This window comes from Hemitrygon akajei, chromosome 8, assembly GCF_048418815.1.
Source record: "Hemitrygon akajei chromosome 8, sHemAka1.3, whole genome shotgun sequence".
In the NCBI taxonomy this organism is placed as follows: domain Eukaryota; kingdom Metazoa; phylum Chordata; class Chondrichthyes; order Myliobatiformes; family Dasyatidae; genus Hemitrygon; species Hemitrygon akajei.
Window position 1 is genome coordinate 172981770 of NC_133131.1, and position 25383 is coordinate 173007152.

At 41.4% G+C, this 25383-nt stretch overlaps 1 protein-coding gene across 1 annotated transcript in view; it reads right to left on the minus strand.

Moving 5' to 3' along the window:
* The window catches only part of LOC140731489 (uncharacterized), a 137357-nt gene that overhangs the window by 27205 nt on the left and 84769 nt on the right, over positions 1-25383 (minus strand). Inside the window, exons 24-31 of the mRNA XM_073052964.1 lie at positions 25101-25169; positions 22366-22398; positions 20153-20218; positions 17995-18057; positions 15894-15941; positions 12754-12798; positions 4488-4538; positions 1471-1572 (exon numbers count right to left, since the gene is read on the minus strand). Coding sequence (XP_072909065.1) covers positions 1471-1572; positions 4488-4538; positions 12754-12798; positions 15894-15941; positions 17995-18057; positions 20153-20218; positions 22366-22398; positions 25101-25169 — 477 coding nt within the window. The remainder of the gene's footprint in view (positions 1-1470; positions 1573-4487; positions 4539-12753; positions 12799-15893; positions 15942-17994; positions 18058-20152; positions 20219-22365; positions 22399-25100; positions 25170-25383) is intronic.

The window sequence follows — 25383 nt, forward strand, 5'->3', positions numbered from 1 at the left end:
AATAAGAGTAAAGGAGAAGTAGCCAGAAACTTCTCCAAGGATGATCATCTTGTCGAGCTTGTGAGTTCCTGAGAACCCAAGAGCAATGCCATAAGGGCAACCCGAACTGCACACAATTTACTTGTGCTTGCTGCAGCTCTGATATTTGCTGGCTTCTGACGTGGAGCAGGAGTCCTTTGACATACAGTTGCTGAACAAGAGAAAAGATCGGAACTTTCACAGAAGTGCTAAACTATTTTTATGATATCAACTGCAGATGTGTCTGTTAATATTGACAGACAAATCCAGGTCCATGATTTACTCTCCATTCTATACAATTCCAGTTTTTCAAGTTTAATATGGTGCACATATGAAGTTTTCATGAAGAGTTAGCTATGTAACTAACATAACTAGATGACAACTACTAACTATAAACATAACAGACTGCTGATGCTTCAAATCTTGAACAACACAAATATAGTGCTGGAGAAACTCAGCAGGTCAGGCAGGGGAATAAACAATTGACATTTCAGGCCGAGATCCGATGAAAAGTCAACAGTTTATTCCCCTCCATAGATGCTGCCTGACCTGGTGAGCTCCTCAGCACATTGTTTAAGTAACTAATAACTTCCTCAGAATGTTCACTGACTTCCAGCTGAATAGTTTTGATACTGACACGAGTTAGATCTAGGCCTTATATGTAAAAAATCCCAAGATAATCCATTTTATCTTATATTTTTGGGTGACAAAACTGGCTTTCTAAAATGTGCTAGTTTACCTGTCTTTTTGAACTGCTACGGTCAATGTACCCTCTAATTATTTTTACAGCTGTGTAGGCCAACCATTGCTCCAAGCAGGAAATTTTTACATGACCTGGAAACTATGCAGCATTTTAAGTGCTTGTTTTTTGCAATATGCACATCAAACAAACACAAACCACAACTCACATCACTAGTAAACGATGTTGGGCACTCAAAATTAACTGACAGGTATGATGGCGAAAATAAAATGTTCTGACTAGACACGTCAGGGTTGAGTGGGCAGCTAGTTTATTAACAATGAGCTTCCAACTTCCATTCTGTTTCTTGTTACAATTTCTTATAGTGCTGTAACTTGAAACACTGACACCATAAATAAGTTGAAGCTCTAAAATATTTCAAAGTAAAGGTTATAGTATGTATATTATTTAGAAAATGTATGGATTATATTCATTAACACAATTAATTGCAAGTTATATTAATAGAGATTTCAAAATTATAATAATGTTATCTAAAATAAAATTTCAGCTGTGCAGCAGCAAAGGTTATGCACATGGGAGAGTTAATTGTCGGCTGTACACTCATGCAGTGTAAAGGGGACAGTGGCTACTGTACTGTTATTTGGATGTATGACATAGACCCTGTGGAGATAAAAGAACAGCAAATATATAATGACCTATTCCCACAGGCTATTCTTATACCACAACGTCATCAGATTTGTGAGTCGACTTACATGGGCCACCTGCTTTTACATTCCTTTTCGCCATACTTCGACTGATGGCATACTTTGCAGTGCCTGCCCGACGAGGGCTACGAGCTGTCAGCGCTTTTTGTCCTGAATAAAAAAGTAAACAATGACACACACATCAGAATCAGGTTTAATATCACTCCACAGTACATCTGTAGAAATTTGTGAGCATCTTTGGTGATATACCAAGTCTTCTCAAACTCCTAAAGAAATATAACTGCTGTCATACCTTCTTTGTAATTGCATCAATATGTTGAGTATATGTCATGAAATTTGTTGTTTGGTGGCAGAATGCATTGCAATGCAAAGTAATTAAAAAAACTTTCAATCTCAATAAGAAATAAATATAAAAAGTAATTTCAATAGATAGTGCAAAAAGAGCAAAAAAAAAAGAGTTAGTGTCCATGGGTTCATTGACTGTTCAGAAAGCTAATGACGGAGGGGAAGGAAACACTTTTATTTTTCCATATAGGACTGAAAAAAAGCAATCAAAAAAAATTTTACCAGGAGAATTTGGGGTCCAAGGGAAATTACATTTTGCTATAATTCTCACATTAAGGGATTGGAAAAGGAAGCAAATATATTGAGTTATATCTGGTCAATGAGCACACCTCAGGGGTGTGTGCTTAGCCCACTGTTCTACTCTCTGTACGTATACACATGACTGTGTGGCTAGGCATAGCTCAAACACCATCTACAAATTTGCTGATGATACAACCATTGTTGGTAGAGTCTCAGGTGGTGACAAGAGGGTGTACAGGAGTGAGATATGCCAACTAGTGGAATGGTGCCACAGAAACAACCTGCTACTCAACACCAGTAAGACAAAAGAGCTGACTGTGGACTTCAGGAAGGGTAAGATGAAGGAACACATACCAATCCGCATAGAGGGATCAGAAGTGGAGAGAGTGAGCAGCTTCAAGTTCCTGGGCGTGAAGATCTCTGAGGATCTAACCTGGTCCCAATATATTGATGTAGTCATAAAGAAGGCAAAACTGCAGCCATACTTTATTAGGAGCTTGAAGCGATTTGGCATGTCAAAAAATACGCTCAAAAACTTCTATAGTTGCACCATGTAGAACATTCTGGCATTCTGACAGGCTGCATCACTGTCTGGTATAGAGGGGCTACAACACAGGACTGAAAGAAGCTGCAGAAGGTTGTAAATCTAGTCAGCTTCTTCTTGGGCACTAGCCTACAAAGTACCCAGGATATCTTTAGGAAGCAGTGTCTCAGAAAGGCAGCGTCCATTATTAAAGACCTCCAGCACCCAAGGCATGCACTTTTCTCACTGTTACCATCAAGTAGGAAATACAGAAGCCTGAAGGCACACACTCAGCGACTCAGGAACAGCTTCTTCCCCTCTGCCATCCAATTCCTAAATGGACTATGTTGTCCTTCCTACTAGAAACTGCACGGTGTATTATATTGCAGGAGCTAATTCAGCTCATGTCCATTCTCCACATATCTACCTCTTGAAACACCTAAAATAATACTCACAATCTTTGATCTACGAGGGGTGATTAATAAGTTCGTGGCCTAAGGTAGAAGGAGTCTATTTTAGAAAACCTAGCGCATTTATTTTTCCTGCATTTACACAATTAGTCCAGCAGTCATGGAGCATACGGATCCCTTCTTTGTAGAAGTTGGCATCTTGAACCTCCAGAAGTGGTCCACAGCAGGGGTGATTGATATGTTTGTGTCCTATGGTAAAAGGAGATGAGTTATTAACTTCAAACTTTCTACATTTTCACTCAAAGAGTTGAAACTGCACGTGGATGTAATGACAGCTGTATAACTCATCTCCTTCCACCTTAGGCCACAAACTTATCAATCACCCCTGCTGTGGCCCACCTGGAGGTCAAGACGCTCTTGTTACACGCACGTGCAGCTCAACTCTTTGAGTGGTAATGCAGAAAGTTTGAAGATAATAACTCATCTCCTTCTACCTTAGGCCACGAACTTATCAATCACCTCTACTGTGGACCACTTCTACAAAGAAGGGATCCCTATGTTCCACACCCGCTGGACATGTATACATGTAGGAGGGGACTGTGTAGAAAAATAAATGTGCTAGGTTTTCTAAAATTGACTCCTTCTACCTTAGGCCACAAATTTATCAATCACCCCTCGTATAATGGAGTTGTCTCCTTGCCTGACTAAGATTCACCTATACCTATACAAAGATATTCCCTCTTTCTCCCACATTCTCAAATAGTTCAGGGGTTCATATACTAATCATGAACATATGAGAAACAGAATCCAAAACCAACCTCAGCTTCTTCTGGTTTCCACACTTTAAAAATTAACAGAGTATGACATAACCTGACCTCTGTTTACTTCAATCAGACAAACAGAGGGTGTACCATGGAGAACATTCCAACTGGTTGCATCACCGTCTGATATGGAGGGGTCATTGCACAGGATTAGAACAAGCTGCAGAAAGTTGTAAACTCAGCCAGTTCCATCATGGGCACTAGCCTCAAGGACACTTTCAAATGGCAATGCCTCAAAAAAGCAGCATTCATCAATAAGGATCCCCATCACACAGGACATGCCCTCTTCTCATTGCTACCATCAAGGAGGAGTTACAGGAGCCTAAAGACACACACTCAATGTATTAGGAACATCCGCAATCAGATTTCTGATAGGACAATGAACCCATGAACACCAACTCAGTCATATTTGCTTTCATTTTGCACTACTTATTTAACTTTTATTTATTATTATTTATTTTTAAAATTTATTTATTATTATAATTCATAGTCTTTTTATTATTATGCATTGCTGCCACAAAACAACAAATTTCATGACATAAGCCAGTGATATTGAATGTGATTCTGATAACAGAGGTGAAAAGAGCAATATGTCCTGAATTGTTGAAATGAACCTTGATTTCAGTTTCACACTGGATGCCAAATATTCAAAATGCTGCCAAAGACTTTCTATCTGAAACAGAACTCAGTTTCCATCAACTAAAGGTTATCTCTAATCCGACTTACGTCTTGCAGAAGCTGGTGCATGTGGCGGTGCAACAGGTGGAGGAAATACAACTATGCAAGAAGAGAGAAGGTTTCAATGTCCATGTTATACATCAACAAAATATTGAGAGCAGCTAAATGTTAATAATAGCAAATGTGTCTCACATAATTAACAACTCTGATCTCTGATTCATATCTATTATGCAACATCATGACACTCTCTGCATCTGAACATGTGTAAGATCTTCAATACATGTTAGTATTCGATCAGAATTCTCCCACATACAATAAATTTACTATTTATTGACTTTGAGGCAAATGTTTGCTGTCTAGTTTTGGACTCGCTTTCTCTGAGACAAAGACTGAGACCATTCACAGATGTATCTTTGATAAAGATGTTTATTAAAACTACTTATAGTGTTATAAATCTTGGTCAAGTCACCCCCAGCCTCTTTCACTCCAGCAGAAACAGTTCCAACCTATCTAATCATAGAAGAGTTGTAGAGACATTGAAAAGTACAGCACAAAAACAAGCCCTTCAGCTCATCTAGTCTGTGCCAAACTACTTAAAGTGCCTACTCCCATCAATCTGCACCCGGACCGTAATACCCCCGCCATACCCCTACTCTCCGTGTACCTAGCCAAACTTCTCTTAAATGGCTGAAAGTGAGTTCGCATGCACCACTTGAACTGGCAGCTCATTCCACACACTAACGACCTTCTGAGGGAAGGTGTTTCCTCTCATGCTCCCCTTAAACTCTTCAGTCTTTCCTTATAATACAAGCTCTCCAGCCCCAACTAGCATCTTTATGGATCTTTTCAGAACCTTTACCAGTTTAAATGCATTTTCCCTATAGTAAGCTGACCAGAACTGTGCACAATAATCCAAGTGCAGTCTCACCAACACCTTATACAATTGAACGTGATGCCCCAACTCAGCACCCTTTGCCATGGCCGGTAACGGCAAGCATCTGCTTTGCCTTCTCTTCACCACCTTGTCAACCTGGGTCTCCATTTCTGGGAACTCTGCACTATACCCGCATGTCTTTCTGTCCCACAACACCGCCCAGGCCTATTGTTTGTGATGTAAGTGCTGCCCTGATTTAACTTTCTGAAATGCACCACTTCATACTTGCTCACTGGTCCAATAGAAACATAGAAAACCTACAGCACAATACAGGCTCTTTGATCTACAAAGCTATGCTGAACATGTCCTTACCTTAGAAATTACCCAGGGTTACCCATAGCCTTCTATTTTTCTAAGCTCCATGTACCTGTCCAGCAGTCTCTTAAAAGACCCTATCGTATCCGTCTCCACCACCATCGCCGGCAACTAATTCCATGCACTCACCACTCTCTGCGGAAAAAATTTACCCCTGACATCTCCTCTGTACCTACTTCCAAGCACCTTAAAACTGTGCCCTCTTGTGCTAACCATTCCAGTCCTGGGAAAAAGCCTCTGACTATCCATACGATCAATGCCTCTCATCATCTTATACACCTCTATCAGGTCACCTCTCATCCTCCGTCGCTCCAAGGAGAAAAGGCCAAGTTCACTCAACCTATTCTCATCAAGCATGCTCCACGATCCAGGCAACATCCTTGTAAACCTGCTTTGCACACATTCTATGGTTTCCACATCCTTCCTATAACAGAGCACAGCACTCCAAGTGGGGTCAGACTAGGGTCCTATATAGCTGCAACATTACCTCTCGGCTCTTAAACTCAATCCCACATTTAATGAAGACCAATATACCGTATGCTTTCTTTACCACAGAGCCAACCTGCGCAGCAGCTTTGAGCGTCCTATGGACTTGGGCCCCAAGATCCCTCTGATCCTCCACACTGCCAAGAGTCTTACTATAAATACTGCATTCTGCCATCATATTTGAATTACCAAAATGAACCACCTCACACTTATCTGGGTTGAACTCCATCTGCCACTTTTCAGCCCAGTTTTGCATCCTTTCAATGTCCCACTGTAACCTCTGACAGCCCTCCACACTATCCACAACACCCCCAACCTTTGTGTTATCAGCAAATTTACTAACCCATCCTTCCACTTCTTTATCCAGGTCATTTATAAAACTCATGAAGAGCAGGGGTTCCAATCAGATCCCTGAGGCTCTCCACTGGTCACCGGCCTGAATGCAGAATATGACCCGTCTACACTACTCTTTGCCTTCTGTGGGCAAGCCAGTTCTGGATCCACAAAGCAATGTCCCCTTGGATCCCATGCCTCCTTATTTTCTCAATATGCCTTGGATGGGGTACCTTGTCAAATGCCTTGCTGAAATCCATATACACAACATCTACTGCTCTACCTTCATCTGTATGTTTAGTCACATCCTCAAAAATTCAATCAGGTTTGTAAGGCATGACCTGCCCTTGACAAAGCCATGCTGACCATTCCTAATCATATTATGCCTCTCCAAATGTTCACAAATCCTTCCTCTCAGGATCTTCTCCATCAATTTACTAAACACTGAAGTAAGACTCACTGGTCTACAATTTCCTGGACTACCTTTCTTGAATAATGGAACAACATCCGCAACCCTCCAGTCCTCTGGAACCTCTCCCGTCCCCACTGATGATTGTCAGAGGCTTAGCAATCTCTTCCCTCGCCTTCCACAGTAGCCTGGGGTACATCTCATCCGGTCCTGGTTGCTTATCCAACTTGATGCTTTCCAAAAGCTCCAGCACATCCTCTTTCTTAATATCTACATTCTCAAGCATTTCAATCCACTGTAAGTCATCCCTACAATCACCAAGATACTTTTCCATAGTGAATACTGAAGCAAAGTAGTCACTAAGAATCTCTGCTATCTCCTCCGGTTCCATACTCACTTTTCCACTGTCACACTCGATTGGTCCTATTCTTTCACATCTTATCCTCTTGCTCTTCACATACTTGTAGAATGCCTTGGCATTTTCCTTAATCGTGTCTGCCAAGGCCTTCTCATGGCCCCTTCTGGCTCTCTTAATTTCTTGCTCTTTCCTGCTAGCCTTATAATCTTCTAGATCGCTATCATTATCTAGTTTCTTGTGTTACGAATGTGCCACAACTCTGAGGGGCCGAAGGGTACAAAGTAGCCCCCTCCTTTTTGAGAATCGCAAGATCGCTATTAATTTGGGTCTGGGACCCAGGAAATGAGAGAGAATCCTCAAGGGTTTGGAATGTGTGTCCTGCCCTCAGCGAGACAAAGCCATGGATACTGGCCATTGTCTCTTGGAGACGGAATTGTGTATTGAGTACTGAACTATTCATTGAAGCCCTCAGGGAATGACCAGAGTGGGCTGGTTGAGGGATTGCATCATCCCAACCTGACTGACGTCTGAGACCCTGTGAGTAAGGATAAAAGAGGGTCTGGGGAACAACCCCTTTAGACACACCAGGAGAAACGCTAGAAATCCTGTGACAGCGTTTAATAGCGACAGCCGGTGGGGGCCCGCATGCGTCCTTTCCCTTTGCCGGGATTGGGGCCTTACCACGGAAGAACGGCTTTAGCTAAAGGAGAAATCAACACCAACAGAACTCTGGAAGGATCGACATCATAAAAAGGAAAAGCTGGCAAGTTTCAAAAAATCCCTCTCTTGACTCCAACCAAAGGCTGCAGCCTGCATGAGCTGAATGACTTTTATATTTCCATCGGACAATACATTATCCCCTAGACAACGATAGAGCTTATTTCTTATTGATTATTATTATACCCGCACTTTCAGAGTTAGTATTGACGACTTATGTTATCTATATGTTTGCATTGATATTATTTTTGTGTATTTTTACCAATAAATACTGTTAAAAATAGTACCATCAGACTTCAACGGACCTCTCTATCTTTGCTGGTAAGTGACCCAGTTATGGGGTTCGTAACACTTGAACCTTGTACCCTATCATCCTTTCCCTGTCTCATTGGAATGTACCTATGCAGAACTCCACACAAATATCCCCTGAATATTTGCCACATTTCTTCCATACATTTCCCTGAGAACATCTGTTCTAATTTATGCTTCCAAGTTCCTGCCTGATAGCCTCATATTTCCTCTTACTCCAATTAAACACTTTCCTAACTTGTCTGTTCCTATCCCTCTCCAATGCTATGGTAAAGGAGACAGAACTGTGATCACTATTGTTAGGGTTAATGTTAGGGTTAATTCGAGACTGCCATTACAGGTCAGGAGTGGCTCACGTAATGAGAGGGAGGGGGGAGCGAAACTGGGGACCCCGCTACACCGAAACTAGTGTCACGCGATTCAGTAAACAAAAGAAACAGGTAACTCGTAAGCATATGGCTGCGGGCCAATAAGATGGACACAAGTGCCCGATATTACCTAATATGTAGCGGGGGTTGTGCTGGGGGGAAAAGGGATATAAATAAGAGGAGATTGTAAGGGGAAGTCGGAACGCGCCTTCTCCAGCGACTCCGTCGATTCGCTGTGCCAGTTACGAATTCTGCAATAAACCAAAGTTTTGTAATATTCCGGTGTTGGTTGTCTCTCTTCCTAAACGAACACAGGGCAGAATTTCAAGCCCAGCACTATCTCCAAAATACTCTCACACTGAGAGATCCGACTCCTGACGAGGTTCATTTCCCAATACCAGATCAAGTGCAGTCTTTCCTCTTGTAGGTTTATCTATTGTGTCAAGAAACCTTCCTGAACACATCTAACAAACTCCATCTCATCTAAACCCTTCACTCTAGGGAGATGCCAATCAATATTTGGGAAATTAAAATCTCCCATCACGACAACCTGTTATTATTACACCTTTCCCAAATCTGTCTCCCTATCTGCTTCTCAGTGTCCCTGTTACTATTTAGTGGTCTATAAAAAACACCCAGTAGAGTTATTGACCCTTTCCTGTCCCTAACTTCCACCCACAGAGACTCTGTAGACAATCCCTCCACGTCTTCCTCCTTTTCTGCAGCCATGACACTATCTCTGATCAGCAGTGCCACACCCCCACCTCTTTTGCCTCCCTCCCTGTCCTTTCTGAAACACCTAAAGCCTGGCACTCAAAGTAACCATTCCTGCACCTGAGCCATGCAAGTCTCTGTAATGGCCACAACATCATAGCTCCAAGTGCTGTTCCATGCTCTAAGCTCATCTGTTTTGTTCATAATGCTCCTTGCATTAAATATACACATCTCAAGGATAGATGAAGTTTGAATTGAACATGCTGAAGTCATAAGTGAACATCAACATTTCTGACCTTTCTGACATCATGAAGGATTCCACCCACCCTGCTCATGGACAGTTCCATTCACTCCCATTAGGGAGGAGGCTACATAGCATCCATATCAGGACCACCAGACTCGAAAACAGTTACTTACCTCATGTAGTAAAGTTGACTAACACCTCCACCCACTAACCCACCTTTCCGCACCTCAACCACTTCAACTTTATCATTTCCTGTCAGCGTCATCTTATGTACAGACACTCCTGTGCTTAGCGTCACTTTATGGACAGTTTACTTGCACAGTTTGTTTCTTTTGCCCAGCGGTTGTCTGCCCTGTTATGTGCAGTCTTTCATCGATCCTATTATGGTTAGTGGATTTACTGAGTATGCCCGTAGGAAAACAATTCCCAGTGTTATATATGGTGACATATATGAACTTTGATAATAAATTTACTTTAATCTTTGAACTACAATCAATGTATATAAGCTATCTTATACATTTATATTTATTGTGTTTTGTTAATTATTGTGTTCTTTATCTTATTGAGTTTTTTTTGGTGCTGCATCAGATCCGGAGTAATCATTATTTAATTCTCCTTTACACTTGTGTAATGGAAATGACATTAAACAATCTTGAATCTTATAATGGAGGCAACTTTCAGGAGTGTTGGTGGCTTGGCAAGTAACAACTAATTCCACAAGTCTGCCTCCATTCTGACTTGAGGCAATGGGAAGTAGAAGCATTTACAAATGATTCAAAGGCTATTTTGTCAGCTGAGTAGCACCATTACAGCCCTCAGCAGCCAACATTCAATTGGTCAATTTTAGATAATCAGCCTTTGCTGAAAATCTCAGCTGATCAGGCACCATCCGTGGAAGGAGAAACAATAAAAGTCTTGGTTCTTTCTGTAACCCTTCACTGGAATGGAAATTGTCAAAAATTAATCCACCAGGCAACGGTGATATATACACAGACTGACCGAACATACATAAAATGATGCTAGGTAATGTGTACGTAGTGGTGGTGGGATGGGTTAATGGGTGGAGGTGTTGATCAGACTAACTGCTTGTGGAAAATAACTTTTTTGAGTCTGGTGGTCCTGGTGTCTTTGCTATGTAACCTTGTCCTTGATGGGAATGGGACAAATAGTCCATGAGCAGGGTGTGTGGACTCTACATTGCTGGCCTTTATCTGGCACCTTTTTGTACGTATGTCTTTGATGGTGAGTAGGCTGGTGCTGGTGATGCATTGGGTAGTTTTAACTACCTGTTGTACACATTTTAAAAAGGCATCTATGATTTTTCCTAATCTTTTTTCTTGTACTAGGAGCTCGTTTATATTGTGGACTTCAGGAGGCACAGGTCAACCACTCTCAATAGCACATCAATGGCTCTGCTATGGAGAGAGTGAAGGGCATGAAGTTTCTTGATGTGCGCATAATGGATGATATAACCTGGACCTATAACACCTCCTCACTGGTCAAGAAGACACTTTCTGAGGAAATTGAGGTGTCTAAAAACTTTATGCAGGAGTACCATCGAGAGTGTCCTTTATAACCAGATAACCATATAACAATTACAGCACGGAAACAGGCCATCTCAGCCCTTCTAGTCCATGCCAAACGCTTACACTCACCTAGTCCCATTGACCCACACTCAGCCCAAAACCCTCCATTCCTTTCCTGTCCATATTCCTATCCAATTTTACTTTAAATGACAATACCGAACCTGCCTCTACCACTTCTACTGGAAGCTCGTTCCACACAGCTACCATGCTCTGAGTAAAGAAATTCCCCCTCATGCTACCCTTAAACTTTTGCCCCCTAAGTCTCAACTCATGTCCTCTTGTTTGAATCTCCCCTACTCTCAATGGAAAAAGCCTATCCACGTCAACTCTATCTATCCCCCTCATAATTTTAAATACCTCTATCAAGTCCCCCCTCAACCTTCTACGCTCCAAAGAATAAAGGCCTAACTTGTTCAACCTTTCCCTGTAACTTAGGTGCCGAAATAATACATCCTTTCTGGATGTATTATTGTGTGCTGCGGAAGATGCAAGGCATCAGACTGCAAGACCCTACAGAGCATAATAAAAACCATGAGAGGATCACCAGGGTCTCCCTCCCCCCTATTTGTGACATTTTCTGGGACCGTTGTATACGAAGGGCCCCAAGCATTGTTGAGGATCCCCACCACCCATCTCACAATCTCTTTGACCCACTTCCATCATGAAGAAGGTACTGGAGCATCAGGACCAGGATTGTCAGTCTGGGTAACAGCTTCTTCCCTCAGGTTGGGAGACTAATGAATACCCTGCCACCACCAAGGTCTCATCACTAGGACAGCGAGCTGCTTACTGTTTAGCTGTGCTGTGCACTACATGTATTTTGAATTATGTTTTAACATATTTGTGGTAATATTTTGTTTTATGTGCTGTGTGTGATACTGGCATTGTGGTCCGGAGGAACATTGTTTCATTTGGTTGTATATATGTACACTCAGGAGACAATAAACTTGAATTTAAATTTGTTTTTGATTCAGTAAAGTTCACTATTTAAATAAATGGTTTTGACAGTCAAATCTATACCGATAGTATATTTTATAATAGAATGAGCCCAGATCACTGAATGGATCTCATGCCTACAAGCATTTTCTGCTGATTCTATTACAGTAAATATATGAAAGTCCAAAAAAAAGGTGCAAATGCTGGAAATCTCAAACAAAAACAGAAAATGCTGGAAATTTTCTGACAAAGAGTTCACAAACTGAAACATTATGTTTTTCTTCCCACGGATGCAGCTGACCTGCTATTTCCAACATTTAGATTCACACAAAACACACACACAATGCTGGAGTGCTCAGCAGGCCAGGCAGCATCTATGGAAAAGAATAAACAGTCACCTTTTGCAGCCGAGACCCTTCATCAGGACTGATGCAGGGTCTAGGCTCGAAACCTTGATTGAAACTCTTTTCCATAGATGCAGCCTGGCCTGCTGAGTTCCTCCAGCATTGTGAATGTGTTGCTTGGATTTCCAGCATCTGCAGATTTTCTCTTGCTTGTGGTTTAGATTCACGTACCCAATTGAACAAAACTAAAGCTGTACTTACACTCATGAGCAGGCCTTTCTGGTGATTCTACATCCATGTCACTTGCTGCCATTGAAGGACAAAAAGAATATGAGTACTCATACTAAACATTGGTCAAAAGGTTAACAATAATATATGCACACAATATAGTGTTCACCTGTGACTTAGCTACTAAGTCCAACAGGACCATTTATATTGACATTGAAGACATTTATATTGAAGGGGCAAAGACGGGTTACTGCCGTCTTAAACCAGTTTTTTTGGGCAGATGGGGCTCGTCATCCATGGTTGGCAGCTTACGGGTGTATTTGCATGTATTTAAGACAGAGTTTGATAGGTTCTTAGTAGGACACAGGGGAGAAGGCCGGGAAGTGGAAAAAAGGATCAGCAATGATTGAACAGCAGAGCAGACTCAATGGGCCAAATAGTCTAATTCTACTCCTATGCCTTATGGTCTTATGTAGGAAAAGGAAAACTCTGATCTGGGTCCTGACGAAGGGTCTCAGCCCAAAACGTCGACAGCGCTTCTCCCTATAGATGCTGCCTAGCCTGCTGTGTTCTACCAGCATTTTGTGTGTGTTGTTACTCTGATCTGGGGCTTTTTTTAAGCAAAGGAGAATGAGAAGTGACTTGATAGAGATGTACACAAATAACAAGAGGCTTAGATAGAGAGGACAACCTGAGATGTTTTCCCAGGGGAGAAAAGGCTGATACGAGAGGTCTTAATTTTAAGGTGACTGGAGGAACATTTAGTTGGGAGGGGGGAATCAGAGGTAGATTTTTTACACAGATAGTGGGGAGTATGTGAAATGCTCTGCCACGGGTGGTAGTAGAGGCAGATATAAGAGATTTAACAGAATATTAAATAGGCACATGGCTGAAAAACAATGGAGGGCTATGTGGGAGGGAAGGGTTCAATTGATCTTATAGTATGTTAAAAGGTCAACACAATATCAGTCTGTACTGTACTGTTGCTGTTCGATGTTCCATGTTAGGGATATTTACAATAGGTACATGGATGAACCCAGCTGGTGGCGCAGTGACATCAGTGCCGGACTCCGGAGCGAAGGTTCCCGAGTTTGAATCCAGTCGGGCTGCTCCCAGACACGCTTTCCGTCTGTGCCAGGTTGAGTGTCGAGCTCGCAACTCGGCCTCGTAAAAAAAAACACTGCGCTGTGAGAAGTACGTGGGGGCCACTCACAGAATCTTTCATCCATGAAAGAAAAATGGATGGCTATGTAGGAAGGAAGAGTTAGACTGATCTTAGGTTAAAAGGTTGGAACTTTATGGCTAACACGAGAGGGCACAGTTTTAAGGTGCTTGGAAGTAGGTACAGAGGAGATGTCAGGGTAAGTTTTTTTACACAGAGAGTGGTGAATGCATGGAATTGGCTGCCAGTGATGGTAGTGGAGGCAGATATGATAGGGTCTTTCAAGAGACTCATGGATAAGTACATGGAGCTTAGAAAAATTGAGGGCTATGGGTAACCCTAGGTAATTTCAAAAGTACATATTTGGCACAGGATTTTGGGCTGAAGGGCCTGTATTATGCTGTAGGGTTTCTATGTTTCTATCATGGGCCAAAGATTGTGTTTAATATTCTATATTCAATGTAATGCTGAGACATTGCGGATTCCTGGTCAAACTGAAGTCAGTGGGAACTTAGGGTAAAATATTCCAAAGTTTCATGTTGTGTCTTGCTGTGGTTATTGGAACTCAATCATCCCAGCTCCAGGACATCACTCCTAAGCCCAATGACTGCCAGCCACTTCATCAACAGCATGGTAGTACAGTGGTTAATGACACTGCTTTACATTGCCAGCAATCACCAATCAGAGTTCAATTCCCACTGCTCTCTGTAAGGCATTTGTATGCTCACCCCATTACTGTGTGGGTTTCCTCTGGGTGCTCTAGTCTCCTCCCACATTCAAACAATGTACAGGTTAGTGTTAGTGAGTTGTGGGCATGCTATGTTGGCACCAGAAGTATGGCAATATTTGAGGGCTGTCCCCAGCATATCCTCAGACGGTAGTGATCATTATGCAAAATCATGGCATTTCATTGTGTTTCAATACTTCAAAGCACATGTGACAAATTAAGCTAATCAATCAGCCTAATCAATGGTTGTACATTGCTGCCACATCTGGTCACTAACAAAGTTGAACAATTGAACAGCAACTGAAGCTTCAGAAGTGTCTTTGTCCTCAGTGATACCAGTGAGGCTGTATGGGTGGAATTTCAAAATCAGAAGGAGATGATCACTTTGATGGGATTCGCCATGAGTCAGCTGGAATTAGTGGAACAAATATGAAGGCAGATAACCGTAACTATAAGAATAATAGGGATTGTCACAATAGGTGACTTTGACGCCTCATATTGACGACATGGGCTGAAATGCCTGCTCTCATGCTTTGTGACTAGAACTGCCATGGTACAAGGGTTTGAATGGGGCAGTTGTTAAATGTGTCCAGAGAAGTTTTCACAAACAATATTAGAGGGGAATGTGGGGACACACATGACATCTTGTTGGTAAATGATCCATAAGCCCATAGGGCACAGGACCAGAATTAGGCTATTTGGCCCATTGAGTCTGCTCCACCATTCTGTCATGCTGCTTTATTATTCCTCTCAACCCCATTCTCCTATTTTCTCCCCATAAACTTTGACAGAGGTTGGTATTGGGTCAGCTTCTTTTCACGTTCTATGTCAATGATTTGCATGATGCAACTGACGGCCTTGCAGACAATACAAAGATAGGTAGAGGGGCAAGTAGTGTTGAGGAAGCAGGCAGAAATTGAACCCACACTGGTGATTACAGACACTGCAAAGTGCTTGCGCCAGTCACTATGGTACTGTGCTGCCCTCAGTCCTATGAATCCCTGGATCTGTGAATCCCAGCACATTCTCACTGATTTGATTTGACTCACATGATGCATTTCACTGTATTTTCAATCATTCCACATTCAAATGACAAGTAAAGTTTAATCTCTTCAATTATTTCTCCTTAAAATTAAATCTCAAATCTTTTTGTTTTCTATGCATTAACATTGTCTTAAATTAACTTCAAACTTAACCAGGCTTTTTCTTTAAGTTCTTCAGGATATTGGCTTACAAATGCCTGAATTCATTTTTTAAAAGAAACCAAATGTCAATCATACTTACGGGGTGTGAAGTCTGGCAATGTCAGTGCAGCTGCATTATATGTAAATTCTGCCATGAAAGAAAGGAAAAGATGTCAATGCTTACTTTATGCATCAATTTACAGAAGAGGTCAGTTACTCCATAACTCCACCATGGACAATCCCAAACCCAGCGGCAAAAGGAGGAAGATTGTTCATGGGGCTAGAAACCCCATACTGTAAAAAAAACACCAATAGAAGCTCTGAAGAACTCATCCCTGGGAGAGGAAGAATACACTAAGAAGATGGACTACACCTGGACAACTCGAAAGACTGGCCAGGGACAGGGGACTCTGGTGAGCTGTCAGTTGTTCAATACAAACAATGCTTCGTGGTGTTGAGAGATTAAATGAATGAGAGGACCTTACACAGAGATTGTTTGAACAAGTTTTGAGCCTCTAGGAACTGATAGCTCATGCAGTGCTAATGGCCAGAAAAATATCCCCAATATCCTCTTTATGAATAGGTTTTGAGATAATAGCCCATATTGTCATTTACATATGTGCTGATCTTCACCCCCTGCACCAAATAAATTTGTAGCATAAACTGAAAGAATTATATATTCACAAAATAAAGCCATTTCATGTGATCAGGTTTTAAAGAATACTTACCTCTTCACTTCTGATTTGGTGCTAATTCTTTAACTCTTGCTATCTACATCAATCAAACTTTCTAGCACCAGTAGAATCTTCTTATTAAAGGGAAGTGTTAAAGTATTGGAAGCAGATCCAAGAATTACTATGCTAATATCTGATTAGCGCAAGTTACTTTAGTGAAGGTTGAACAGCCTAGGCTTGTCGTCATCAACGTTCCCTCTACTTTTTTTTACAGCTGCACAGATCAACCATTGTTCTCAGCAGGAAATTTTACATGACATGAAAACTACACAGCAAATTAAATACTTATTTTATAATATGCATATTACCATGTCATCATTCAGTGTGTTAGCTGTTTATTAATGAGCTACTAACTTCCATTCTGTGTTTATTATTACAATTTGCATCAGTGTTGTAACTTAAAACACTAACAATGTAAAAATGTTGAAACTCTAAAATGTTTCAAAGTAAAGGTTGTGGTACGTTTGGTATTTAGAAAATTTATGGATTATATTCATCAATACATAATTAATTACAGGGTATATCACAATTAATTTAACACAGTTCTCAAAATTATATTAACATACATTAAAAAATTGCAGCTGTGAGGCAACAAAGGCTATGTGCATGGCAGTATTTCAGTTACTGTGTGGTCATGCACCCACACAACTTAGAGGGAAGAGTGATCACCATCAATGCTTCAAAGAGTACAAGATGATTTGATTAGAATGTATGAAATGGATGGGATCTTGAGCAATCTTGAGGACTGATTGCAAAACACGTTTCCTCTTGAGGGAAAATCTAAAACTGTAGGTCACTATTTAAATTAAGAGTTCAGTCATTTAAAACAGAGATGTGGCCTTTCTTTCCTGAGTTACATGTGAGCTCTTCCTCAAAGGAGGATAGAAGCATAGTCATTGAATATTTTTAAAGGTGAGCTAGATAGCTTCTTGATAAGGAATGGAGTGTAAAGCTACTAAATGTAACTATGAATGCAGAGATGAGGTTACAATAAGATTAACCATGATCTTATTAAGTAGTGGTGCATGCTTTAATGGGTGGCAGGGTGCAGATACATCTCTACCAAAGAAGATGTGGGGTGCTCCTTCCCTCCACTAGTTTGCAGGTTACCTTTGAACAAGGTGTAGCACTTGCTTAGCCCCTAATCAGGGTCACATGAGTCATGGGAGCAGGTGGTGGATGGTCGTATGAGCAGCTGGTGCATTTCACAAGTCCTGGTTATGTGACCACTGACACCAGGCAGTCTCTGAAGAGTACTGATAATGGTTTAAGGTCACCATCTTGTAAAGATACTGCTCAGAAGAACGTAATGGGAAACCACTTCTGTAAGAAAATTTGCCAAGAACAAGGGTCAAAACCATGATCGCCCATGTCATTCGACATGGCACATAATGAACGAGCATGCTTTAATATTGCAAGGCTTGCTGCTGCCTCTAATTCATAAGTTCAGTATCAAGGTATAATTACCTTCACTGAGGTGAATGTCATCTAGTGAATCTGCACTGAATATGGAAGAGAGCTCGCCAAAGTCTAATAATCAGAAATGGAAAAAGTAATTAGTAAATGACATGACTTCTTTAAAACAATAACAATATGTGAATTTCACAACATGAAGCAAATTCATACTTTTCACTACTTATGGACAAAGACAGTTTGGTTTGAAGCATCTCAGTGAATTGGGATTCTTCAATTGAATTGAATTGAATTGAATTTCAGTTTATTGTCATTTAGAAACCACAACTGCAATGCAGTTAAAAAATGAAACAATGTTCCTCTAGAATGATATTACAAAAACACATGACAAAACAGACTACACCAGAAAATCCACATAACGTTTGGCAATCCCCAAATCCAGATTCCGGAGAGGCTGCTGCGCATTAATATTGCGCTACCATCTTAGCGCGTTCCCCGGAAAGGAGCTCCAAATCCACCAGACAAAACAAGACTACCCAGACACACCAAGTCAGAAGACCAACTCTACCACCCAACAAACCAAAAACTGAAGCTACAAGACCTACACAAAACCACATAGTTATAGTTAACATATAGTTACAACAGTGCAAACAATACCATAATTGATAAAAAAAAAAGACCATGGGCACAATAAAAATAGTCCAAAGATGTTTAAAGACTACAAGTTCGAAAGAAACCACCACACAATTTCCACAAGTCCTCAGGGTCCCAATAGACTCATCATCCCATGCAGACAGCAGAAGGGAATACCCCCGCTATGGATTTCCATGGCGCTGCCGGACCCAGCCTCACAGACACAGCACACAGTGAAAGCGCCCCGATCGCAGCGGACTCCGAGTCTGTCGAACCTCCGAGCCTCCAACCATCACCTCTGGCACAGCCTCTCCGAGAACCATCCTCTGCCGAGCGCACTACGACGCCCCCGCCACCGGCAATGCGACCCCGAGGACTGGGGGCCTGTTCTTCCCAGCAGAGACCCGGACCTCATAACAGCAGCAGCAATGAAGAAGGCCTTCTGGAGATTTCCAGATGTTCCTCCGTGCTCCCACGTCCATTTTTCATCAGATTAGGATTGTGCACAGCACCCCGTTTGACAAATAATAGGTATCAACTCCAGAGAGGCCACTGCAAACTGCGTCACGCTGCCATCTTGAAGATTCTTGAAGGATGTAAAAGTGTTGCTTCCCCGTTGTATATTTAAAATACAGTATCAGGTATACTGGAAATCCAAAATACTGCAAAAGACGGTGGAAAAGTGTCATGTGATATCAGTGGACAGAGAGAAGGTTGCCATTTGAGATCAGTCAAATGTATCATCAGAAACATTACTGCAGATTATAGCCATTTCAGCTCATGATGTTGTATCAACATTTTAACCAACTCTTAAGATTAATCCAACCCTTCCATCCTACATAAGTTTCCATTTTTCTATCATCCGTGTGCCTAAGAGTTTCTTAAATGTCCCAAATATATCTGCCTCTACCATTACTCTTGGCAGAATGGTCCACGCACCCACCACTCTCTACATAAACAAAACCTACCTCTGACATTACCTACTGTATATACATACTTCCAATCACCTTAAAATCATGCCCCATGGTATTAGCTATTACCACTCTGGTAGATCTATGCATCTTGTACATCTCTATCAAGTCACCTCTCATCCTCCTTCACTCCAAAGAGGAAAACCCTGGCTCTCTCAACCTGCTCTCTACTCCAGTCAGCATCTTGGTAAATCTTCTACACCTTCCCTAAAGCTTCCCCATTCTTCCTATAATAAGTCAAGTAGAACTGATCACAATACTCTAATCCCCAACTGTGAAGGCCAACAAACCATGGGCTTTCTTAACAACCCTATCAACTTGCATGGCAACTTTGAGGGATTAAATGAGAAAAACTTGGACAATTCAATCGTTTCAAATTCTTTCCCCAAAGCATTTTTTTCCTTTGAGTTATAAACCTATCCCATTTGTAAATTTTTGTTTGACAGTGCAGTCCAGGCAATAACTACGGTATTTTAGCAATCAGTGTCTCTGTGTCCATTACTTAACAGCCCTATTTAGTGAAAATAATTTCTCCTTAGCATATTAATTTGTTAATAATTTATTAATTTATTCACATTATTAAGATGGTCTCATTAAGGTCAAATTACCTTGCTGCAGGTGGCCAGTTCGGTCTGCAGTAGCTTCAATCAGAGTGGAGTTTAAATTTGGCAAATCTAGTATTGAGAAGAAATACTATATGAAGTACTTTCATATTTGCCACTTCAACTAAACTATACTATCAAATTTATGGATGCAGTTACATAAAGGAATTTATCATAACTCTTGGAAAAAAATCTCACAGAATATCACAAAAAAACAGAATGGAAATTAAACACTCAAGATTAAGTCTGCATCTGTTCTGTGGCTCTATTTATCTGGATATACTTGCATTCCTTTCTTAACTTATCCTCTTTCTCTTAGATGCATCCACAATGCTTTCCTCAGGCACTCTGCTTGATCGAGAGCATGGCCCCAAGAGCCGGAGAGCATCTTTCAATTAAGTTAAAACATTTTTCAATAACAATTGGAAAGCAGCATTCTGTCTCTTCCTCATAAATTAATTCATTGTTTTAGAATTGTTATGGAGACAATTCCAGGTCTTTCCCGACTCACTCTATTTTGAAGAACTGCAAGGGAGATGACACATTGGCACATTTGGCTTGAGGTTGACAATGAAGCTTGAAACCTGAGGTCGATTAGAAGACTGAAATTTAAAGCCTGATGGCTGAAGCTCTGGGTCTCTGAGTCTGAAGTCCACCAGGGAAGTCTCCAGCCAGCTCAAGTCTGCTGGAGGTCTGGAGGCCTGTCCTAGTGTTGGAAGATTGTCTCTGTGGGTGGGTAGGAGGGAGGAAAGGGGCTTGTTTTGTTGTTGTTTTTTTACTTGCTATGGACAACAAAATGCTGAGCATTGTGGGTATGCTATGTTGGCTTCGTAATGTGTGATAACACTTGTGGGCAGTACATCATTAGGATGTGCTGGTTGTTAACGCAGGCGACATATTTCAAAGTATGTTTCAATGTACACGTGATAAATAAACTTGAATCTGAAATCTAAATTTCAAAATCTGAATTAAAGCAGCTCTCTATGAGAGGTCTCAGGCAAGGGTCAGGAATCCATACATAAACGTTTCCTTTCCTACCTCTGCCTCAATGTCGTTGATGCCCTCAAATCCCACCAAACTCTCTGATCAATCCTGGAAACACTGAATTCCTGATTGGTACTCAAGACCTCAGCCCCAGCTCTGATAGTTGACAGACTCACTTAGTCTCCTGGGTCCAGACTGATCCCAGAGCTACCCATCATTTACCTTTGCTCATTCCACAATGGCACAGCAGAAACAAAAGAGGGCCCTTATGCAACAATTGACAACTACGCCTTCCAGTTTTGTTGAATTTTGCTATGGTAAGCTCAAACCCAGAACAGTAATTGACATGATACGAGACTGCTCCTTTGGTGTATCTCAACACATTGGAGTATTGTGTGCAATTTTGGGCCTCATATCTAAGATATAATTTGCTGGCATTGTAGGGGTTCCAGAGGAGGTTCAAAAGAATTATCCCAGGAATGGAAGGGTTAACCTATGAGACACATTTGACAGCTCTGGGCCTGTACTTGCTGTTGTTTAGAAGAATGAGGGGTTGATAATACTGAAACCTAGCAAATGCTGAAAGGCATAGATAGAATGGACATGGAGAGGATGTTTCCTATAGTGAGGGAATCTAGGACCAGAACAGAAGGATGTCCCTTAAGAACAAAAATGAGGAAGAATTTCTTTAGCCAAAGGGTGGTGAATCTGTGGAATTCATTGCCACATACGGTCGTGGAAGACAAATCATTGGGTATATATAAAGTGGAGGTTGATAGGATGTTGATTAGTCAAGGCATCAAATGTTATAGGGAGAAGGCAGGAGAATGGGGTTGAAAGAGTTAATAAACCTCCCATCACTGAATGGCAGAGCAGACTCAATGGGCTGAATGGCCTAATTCTGCTCCTATGTCTTAAGGTCTTAGATTGAAGATTTTTTAGACTCTTGTTCCTTCAGCATGTCTCCAAGTCACAGATCATCTGACAGTGTTAACCTTGTCTTGTCAACTCTGATTGCAAGGTTTCTGCAGTTACCATTACCAAGCAGTAGCCTGGCATCTACTCATCTTGAAAGGTTGACCTGGTTGTGAAATATTCTTTGCTGAACTTGAAGCAAAATTCAGAACCATGCTGTTCAGTTTCACAGAGTTGTTTCAGTAAGACTCGGACTTCTTCCACTAGTTCTCCCGTAACTTAAATGCCTTTCAGTTAATGTTTCTCAAAACTGTACTTACTGCACGTGTTTGAACTGGAAGACAAATCGAAGTCTGTCAAGAAAGAAGAGGTCACAATTGAATTTAGTTACTGGTAACACAGTTAAATTGCCAATAGCAAACGTATTTCATCTTGTGGACAGAAATCTCAGACCTTCAATAAGGAGAAATGGAAATGTGGCCATGATCCCACTGAGGAGCACAATGGGCACAAGGTCCTCCTCTGTCTCATTTAGTTTCCTGATCCTACCTTGGGGGTTTAGATTATTATATCATGCATACATTGCAACACACACACACACACACACACACACACACACACACACACACACACACACACACACACACACACACACACACACACACACACACACACACACACACACACACACACACACACACAAAATTCTGCAGGAACTCAGCGAGTCAGGCAGCATCTATGGAAATAAACGAACAGTAAACGGTTTGCGCCGAGACCCTTCAAGGAGACTGGAAAGAAAGGGGGAAGACGCCAGAATAAAAAAAGTGATGGGAGGGAAAGGAGGACTAGCTAGGAGGTTATTAGCAAAACCAAGCAGGTGGGAAAGGTAAAGGGCTGGAGGGAAAGGGCTCTGACAGGAGAGATGGGCCATGAGAGAGAGGGAAGGAGGAGGGGCACCAGGGGAAGGCGATAGATGTAAGAGGCCAGAGGGGGGATTAGAAGAAAAGGGGAGGAAAGGGATTTTTTTGATACATACATTGGTTTTCAGTGAACATATAACACTACAGCACAGTACAGACCCTTCAGCCCACAATGTTGTGCTAACCTATGATGTAACAAACCATCCCCACCCACATAGCCCTCCATTTTTCTTTCATCTATGTGCCCATCTGAGAATCTGTTAAATTTCCCTAATGTATCTACCTCTATCACCAATCCCAGCAGCACATTTCATGCAGTTACCACTCTCTGTGTATAAAACCTACCTCTGATACCCCCACTCCAATCACCTTAAAATTATGTCTCCCTGTGTTAGCCATTACCATCCTTGGAAAAATTCTCTGTCTGTCCACTCAATCTATGCCTCTTATCATCTCAGCAACACCATCTGGTGAGATCTGACTGGGGGATCCTTTGTCCAGCACCTTTGCTCCATCTGCAAAAAGTATAATTCCTGGTGGCCAAGCATTTTCATTCCTAACCCCATGTCAGTCTGTGGCCTCCTTTTCTGCCACAATGAGGCCACCCTCAGTGTGGGGGAGCAACACCTCATGTTCCATCTAGGAGCCTCCAACCTGATGGCACGAACATCAATTTCTCCTTCTGCTATTTTTTCTGGTTTTCTTTTCCCCTGTCCCTTCCCTTTTTTCAGTTCCTCACTCTAGCCTCTTACCTTTTCTCCTCACCTGCCTATCTCCTTCCCTTTCTTCCATGGCCCACGCTCCTCTCCCATTAGCTTTCTTCTTCTTCAGCCCTTTACTTTTTCCACCTATCACCACCCAGCATCTTATCTCAATCCCCCCTCCTCCTCCCACCTGGCTTCACCTACCCCCTTCCACCTCCCCACCCTCTTATTCTGGCATTTCCCCCCTTTCTTTCCAGTCCCCATTGATGGGTCTCAATCCAAAACTTCAACTGTTTATTCATTTCCATAGATGCTGCCTGACCTACAGAGTTCCTCCAGCACTTTGTGCTCTGGATTTCCAGCATCTGAAGAATCTTGTGTTTGTGTTAGACTTACTGGTCTTCAGTCCTCAAACACCATTGTTGTTTCTTATATATGTATATATACATATAAAAGTATATATATATATATATTTATAGGACCTTTCTGTGTAAAATGGCTCACCTACTGTATTTCCCACATTATGTAGTAACAATGACAAAAACCTCCAAAACATAAAGCACTTTGGCATTTCCTGACACACCATATAAAGCAAGTGCTTCCTTTCTGTCACACCACAGTTAAAGGCAAAACAGCCAACTTCAGAAAATACTTCAATTTGAAAACATAGAACAGTGCAGTAAAGGAACAGGCTCTTCAGTCCAGAACATTGTGCAGAATCAAGTAAATTAGTCATCAAATGGTCAACTATGTAAATCTATTTTGCCTGCACAACGTTCATATCTTTGCAATTCCCTCATATTCGTGTTTTTATCTAAACCTCTTAAAAATCCCTAATGTATCTGCCTCTACCACCAACCCTGGCAGCACATTGCAGACATCCACCACTCTCTGTGTAAAAAAATCTTGCCTTTCACATCTCCTTTTAATTTATCTCCTCTCATCTTAAATGCCCACCCTCTGGTAGTAAACACTTCAATCCTTCGAAAAAGATAGTGTCTGTCTACTCTATCTATGCTTCTTATAATCTTATAAATCTCTATCAGATCTCCCCCCAGCCTACGCTGCGCCAGAAAAAACATTCCAAAGTTGTCCAACCTCTTGATATAGCACATGCCTTCTAATCCAGGCAGCATCCTGGTAAACCTCTTCTGCTCTCTCTCAAAAGCCTTAACATCCTTCCTATAATGGGGTGACCAGAACCGTATACAATACTCCAGATGTGGCCTAACTGGAGTTTTATAAAGCTGAAACATAACTTCCTGGTTTTTGAACTCAATGTCTTGACTAATAAAAGCAAGTATCACATATGCCCTTAACCACCCTATCAACCTGAGTAGCCACTCCCAGGGAGCTAGAAACTTAGACCCTAAGTTCCCACTGTTAAGTGCTGTTAAGGGTCTTGCCTTTAGCAGGTTTTTTTCTACTTACCCTTTCTAGAAGTATTTGCACTTGAGCTTAGGGGATATGTCAAATAGTCTGTATGTGACCTTCTCGGAGCTGACAGTTTGCCATGCAACAAAATAAAACAAAGAAAATGTTACCGCTACATTAAAAACACAAATGCCAAAATTAGATCGCTGTTTGCAGTATCAATCAACTTACTTTGACAAGTCGATAAATAAGTTTTAACTTTATTAATTACATCAAAAATGAATCTGTTATGAAGAAACTTCAAAGTAAACAGCTTCAAATGTTATAATGATTATAGGTA